The 6,601-nt window shown below is 39.3% G+C and overlaps 1 protein-coding gene across 2 annotated transcripts in view; it reads right to left on the bottom strand.

Annotated features, from left to right (window-relative positions):
• Positions 1 to 696: 696 nt before the first annotated feature.
• The window catches only part of Tmem161b (transmembrane protein 161B), an 80,247-nt gene continuing 74,342 nt past the window's right edge, over positions 697 to 6,601 (bottom strand). The window contains exon 13 of one of the 2 annotated variants that reach the window (XM_019209434.2): positions 697 to 968. In XM_019209434.2, the coding sequence (XP_019064979.1) occupies positions 927 to 968 (42 nt within the window). In that variant the 3' untranslated portion in view covers positions 697 to 926. Of the gene's footprint in view, positions 969 to 2,593; positions 3,562 to 6,601 lie in introns of those variants that run through there. The other variant, XM_033767780.1, reaches the window with a different exon arrangement.

Genomic DNA, 6,601 nt, shown 5'->3' with positions numbered 1-6,601 from the left:
AGAAAGATAAAGATACAGATATGGAGGGAAGGGAGGGAGGAGGGAGAGAGAAGGGATACAGGGGGTGTATTCATAAGGCCGAGAAACAGTGTGCAATGAGACTGGTGATAAGTGCTCTTTGTTGGCCTTCCTGTGAATTAGTGTGAACCTAATAAACTGCCATTAAACAAACTGCAGGGCCTCACGAATTCCCAGGTAAGGGAGATTACCTTGCTAGGATGTAGATGGAAATTTGTAGGATGCTTTATTGTTGATTTTTTTTTTTTTAAGTTAGAGCAGGGTTTTTTCTTTTTTTTGAAGGGTAGCAATGGTGAATGGAGAGTTTAGGGTACAAAAGTACAAACTATTTGGTAACATTGGGACGATCCTACAGTAAAGAATTTCTTTCCTAAAGGCAAATAGTGATCCCACTGCGAAATACTGAGCTAAACTAACACAAACATTTACAATGAAACTAAGAAAGCACCTCTCCAAATCCCCTTCTGATAAAGCAGAACTCCCCCCATCAGGTACTCAGAGAAAGTCAGACTAGTCTGGAAAGAAAATAAACACATCTAGAGATTGAAAGAACTTGAAACAAAAGTCAATAACATTTAGTGTTAGTTTTTATTAAAATAAAATAATATTTCAGTTCACAAATGCTTCTTTTTGCCAACAATTCAGTTTGCAAACTCAAGTGCTTGGCAAAATTTTGCTTCCATTCACAAACTCTACATGGGGTGGCAAGCACAGATGCAGTCCTCTTCCCTGCAAAAGCATGGAGGGAGCCCTCTTCTTCAGAACTGTGGAATGAATTAAGTTCGTGAATAAAGGCACCACTGTATTTCGTGGGTAATTTGACTCTTTCTTCTCTGCACAGCATAGTGGTAAGGCCATCAGGTGGGCTGAGCAAGGTAAGCACTGATGTTGGATGGTAGACATTCTGGCTATGGCGTGAATGGTGGTTTCCCAGATTCACATGTTGTAACCTAAGACCCAATGTGATAGCATTAAGAGGAAGTCTTTGGAGGATTAAATCTTCTGCCCTTCTGCCTTCCGCCATGTGAGGACACAGCATTTGCATCCTCGGAAGGATGCAGCAATAAGACATCATTTGGGAAGCAGAGTCCTGGCCTTTACCAAACACTAAAGCTACTGGCATCTTGATCGTAAACTTTCAGCCTCTAGGACTGTATGCGATGAATTATGTATACAAAATACTTAGACTATAGTTTTTTTGTAGTAGCAACTACAATGGAGAGAGACACTCCTCTTGGTACAGAGCAGGAAGTTGGACTGTCAAAGGCCACAGATGCCAGGAAGAGGAAGCATCCACTGGTTAAAGCTAAGACAATCTCAGCATCAAAATAAATAGTGACAGTAATAAATAATGAACCATAGAATAAACACCAGTTTGCAGGATGTAAATAAACTTGTTTGGGTAAAGAACAAGGTATATATATCATTCCCAGGTACTGCTCTACAAAATACTAATTACAAAGTGATAAAAGCCTCATTGCAGAGGTAAACAGCACCGTAATCAATAGGGAAAGTTTAACACGATCAGTAATTGTGTGTCGGCTGGGAGAAAAGCCTGGTGTTAATTCAGGTCATAATCCTGCCAGAGTTATGTGAATTTACACATAAGGAAACATCAGGTAAATCCAAACTAAGCATCATCCTACAAAACAGTTAATACTGTCTTCAACTGGTTCAGTCTATGTGGAAACAAAGATGAAGGAGTTATTCCAGACGGCAGAGACGTGATACATGAACTCAGTTCTCAGATCACTGTAAAGGCATTACTGGGACAACTGGTGAAAACTGACTTGAGGCTGATGTTTAGAAGTCAGGTATCAATATAATTTCCTGACACTGATGAGTGCAGTGTGACTACGCAGGAGAATGTTCTTCTTTGTCAGGAAAACACATAAGAATATTAGAGGTACCTTGTCGACAGTTCATCACATGGCTCAGCAAATTTAAAAAGTTTTTTGTACTCTACCTGTAACTTTGCTGTAAGTTTCAGATAATTTCAGAATAACTAATAATAATAATAAACTGTGCTACTATTGTTATTATTTTGCCTTGCTATAAATCACTAAGCCCTTGGGCTATAAGAGTAGGAAAAAAAACCTTAGTTTCTTACTTTATAGTCTGTAAGAAAACAAGAGTGGAATGAGTACAGTAATTATATGTGCAAAAGAGAGAGCTATTTAACTAGATTCTAGGAAGGTCACCCACCAGAAGGTCATCTTTACAGTAGGATGCAAAGATGCCTAAGTCTAGCTGAGAACGAGAGACCAGAAGAACAGGAAGATTTGGGCAAGGAAACATCACTGGTAAAGATATTACTATGTAAAAAGCAGCAGGTATGCCAAAAACATCTGATGACATGTGATATCTGTCATTAATCCCAGAGGACATTAACATGCAGCGCCAATATAGTTCAGGTTTCTCAAGAATTAATTTAAAATGAATTTATTGATAGTACCATTACTATTAAAAATGTATAAAAAGAAAGTTAAGTTTTGAAAAAAAAGACACTATAACTGGATTGTAAATAGCTATTTTACTCAAAGGAATTTTGATTTTTTTTTTTTTTTTACTGGGGATCGAACTTGATATCTTGTGCTTGGGAGGCAGGCAGCGGAACCACTGAGCTAATCCCTGGCTCTCCAACATATTTTGGTTTCTGAGTGCATTTTCCAACATTCTTGTTCAGAGGAAGGAGCGGGGCTGAGTGTGTGTCCCAGCAGGAGAGTGCTTGGCTCGGTGCTTGCAAGGGCCTGGGCTCCATGGAAGAGGATTGGTTCATCAGCATTTTAAACTTGGGGAAAATGAGGCAGTAATTTGCACAGTTATTGGTGTGACCCCAAAATTGGTGTAGATCCGGGGCTATTCATAATTTATTTGTCCAGGTTTACAGTACACGTCTCCACTCCTGTGTGCAGTTGGTAACTATATTTTATACTTCTTTCAGCATACAAGCAAAACTAGGAACTAGAAGCAAGAATGGTGCCGAGTACTCAGTACATCATCACTTCATCTGATCAGGTTCAACGAGAGCGTCTTCCCTACTAGAACTTCGCTCTATTTCTCTTCTGTCTCAGCTTTAGCGTTTGATCGGTACTTTACTTCTAGAAAATGTCAGGCGTTTCTCTTCGTCGTTCATCCTCAAACACAGATGAGCTCCCATTTCAAGGCTGCTTATCATATTGGAAGTCATATATCTCTGAGAACTTGATAAAAGTTATGAAACTTTCCCTCTCCCGAATGTTCACGCATGAAAACTCTTGCCTGACATTTCAAGACCTTCCCTCCTTCACGTACTCTTCTACGAGCTTCTATGCACCCACCATGGATTATCTCGATTTTATTTTCATGGTGGCCTAGAGAAGGTACTGGAGTCCTCCTAATACGACAGAGGACAAGGCCATACCGAGACGCACAGGGAGGACTTGAACAGGTGCTTTATGTGCAAGGTGCCCGCAAGTCCAATCTAAAACTGGGGCCTTACAGCTTCAGTTCCATCCTTCTGACCAGCTTTGGGCGTGTGCCAAGACTTTTATTGTCTTCTATCTGAGAAAAAAAAATCAGGTATAGCAAAGATGCCAAACCCCCATGAATGCTCACAGAATTATTTTAATAATTCTCTCACGGTACAGACTCTCAAGACAGAATAATCAGCCCAGCTTCTAGAAACTATTCTTTAGTTTGACAGGGAGGAGTGCCTTTTCCACAGCTTCTATTTACTTACAATGCTGACGATAAGATGTTGTTGGGCTTCAGGTTTTTGTTTTGTTTTTTTGAGACAGGGTCTCACTGTGTAGTTCAGGCTGGCGCTGAACTGTGTAGCTCAGGCTGGCCTTGAACTCTTGGCGGTTCCCCTGCCTCAGCCTTAGTGCTGGGATCATAGGCATGTGCCATTGATCCTGACATTTGGGCTTGGATTTTAAATTCTCAGCTGCCTTTTGGCCTGCCTACCTCCTCGGTGACAGTATCCTCATTTCTAAACAATCCTTATGTCTTTCATCTTTCATCAATATTAAACAAAGAAAAATACATACAGTATTGTAGTCACATAGAATTTTGGAACAACTGCTTAAAAATAACTGAAATTCAGTAGATCAACCAAAAAGGTATATTTAACAAAGATTTGTATATCTAAACATGAAATAAAAATTTCATCCTCCTGTACTTCTATGAATCAGCAGGCAGAGGACAAATTTATTGTTGTTTGTTTGACTGATTATTAGAACAAGAGAGAGAATGAATTTCAGTACCACTAAATTAATTAAACACAGGCAGTTTCAAGTTTTATGGAGCCTAAAGCACAAACAATTTTGCAGACCTTCTTTAAGAAAAACAGAGTTATGCATGCAAACTGAGGTTAAAATGTGAATTTTACTAAGGATGAAAAATCACAGCAAATCACATTTATTACAACACCAAAAAACAAATGTTACACAATCCAGGAAGATAATATAATGCTTTTATTATGTGGGCCACTTTGGGCTTACAATCTTATGACATAATGGTGGATCGGTCAATCAGTACGGTGGGACTCAGAAGTATTCTAGAAGTCAGTCTTGTATTTAGATGGTATTGCTATTCATGGGAGTAACAGAATGCCACATAAATATATTTCATTAAGTCTGAATGACATGTATTCGTCATTCAACTTTCTCTTGGCTAGATGCTCGGCTATTCCAACATGACCCCACCTCATGGCACTGCAACCGGGAGGAACATGTCAGCCATCTTAAAGAACTACAAATTTAACAGTGAATGTTCAGATTTAGAGGGACATAGGAAAACAGCTGATATAATTTTTTTTTTCATTTTACTCGTTATTAAATACTGTCCTGTTCTGAGGCTGGCATGTGCTCTTTGCCTTGGCACTGAATATGGAGAGGTACTCGGTTGTAAGATTGTCTTTCTCTCTCCCCACTGTAGTTGTTTAAGATGGCTGACTCCACTCAGACATCTTCCATTTTTTTCTAACCTGAACTCTATTCTTAAACTTCTCTAGCCTTAATCCAGGATAAATATACGTTGAATATATTTAGAGTTTCTGCCATATGTTATGTATCATAAACAGTTACAACTTAAAAGAAACAAGGTCTTTGTAAGTAGGGGAGTAGGAAAGGGTGAAGGGAGGGCAGGGACATGGGGTAAAAATAAGAACCAAGACCTGTCATGTAAAGGTACAAGATTCCAATGATAAATGTAACTGTACTGTATACTTAAAAAGTACCAATAAACTCAATTAAAAAATAAAAGAATTTTAGTCAAAGATTTTTGAAATGGCCTGTTTTCCCCCTTCATCTTACAGATAAGAAGTCCTGTTCAAAGCAGTTAGTTTTGAAACCCAGACTTTTGAAATAGTGTTCTAAATAATGTTTCTCATAGCCATCCTGGATCTGCAGTTTTAGAATATATTTTCCCTTCAATACCATTTTAACAGATAAGTTTGCAGTTTCTGCCGGATACTCTTCTCTTTTCTTAACATTCAGCCATTCACCAAACAAATTCCAACTTTTGAGAAAGCTTTCTGAGCACCTGCCTGGCAAACATGAGGCCCGAAGGTCAATACCTGGCACCAAAAAATAAAAATAAAAAAAGAAAAGAAAGCTTTTGTTTCTCATGAAGTTGTTCCCCGAAAGTCTCATACGTTCAGAGACGGAGCTTTTGGAAGGTGACTGGGTCAAGGGGACGCTGTCTTCACTGATTGGGCGTATAGTATTCCTCTACCATACTCTTCCATCATGCCGCTCCTGTCTCGGAGTCAGCCAACCATGGACAGAGCCTGTGACGCTATGAGCCGAATAAAGCTCTCCTTTAAATTGGAAGTGTCGGGTATTTTGTTCCAGTGACAGGAAAGGGACTAATACAAGCATTTTGGCTCTGACAGGAGTACCACATTTCTGAAAGAAATTTTAACATCTGTGTTGCTAAATGATGTGGATTTCAGACTGTTTCCAGGGACAAACACCCACCTTTTTAGAGGAGTAGTATACAAGGTATGTTGAAAAGATATGGTGAGTGTTTCAATTAAAATGTATTAAAGTAAGATTTATTATCATGCATCTCCATCAAAATACTGTCTCTCACTTCACACAACCACTGTTCTTGCCACTTTCTGAAGCGGTTCTGGAGCTCCTCTTTCACGAGAGTCTTTAGTTGCACTGTCATGGTTGCCACTGAGGCCTGAATCTATTCAAAACGTTTACCTTCCATGGTCATTTTGACTGCAGGGAAGAACCAGAAGTCACACAGTGCCAGACCCAGGGAATAAGGTGGCTGAGGACACATAAAATGTTTCTGTGACTCTGCTTTTCCGCTGGATAGTACTCGACAGCAGCATTTATTGTATTTCTTTTTTTTTTTTTTTGTACCTCAAAAAGATATTGATGAAAGAAGACTTCCAGAACTGCTTCAGAAAGTCATTAAGAAGCTGGGCATGGTGGCGGACGCCTGTAATCCCAGCACTTGGGAGACTGAGGTAGGAGGATCGCTGTTGAGTTCGAGACCAACCTGGGCTACATAGTGAGTTCCAGGTCAGTCTCAACTACATAGTGAGACCCTGCCTCAAAAAAAAAAAAAAAAAAAAAAAAAA

Source organism: Fukomys damarensis, unplaced genomic scaffold, assembly GCF_012274545.1.
Source record: "Fukomys damarensis isolate Sample0158 unplaced genomic scaffold, DMR_v1.0_HiC HiC_scaffold_3, whole genome shotgun sequence".
NCBI lineage: Eukaryota > Metazoa > Chordata > Mammalia > Rodentia > Bathyergidae > Fukomys > Fukomys damarensis.
This window is presented reverse-complemented; position numbering and strand designations above follow the sequence as displayed.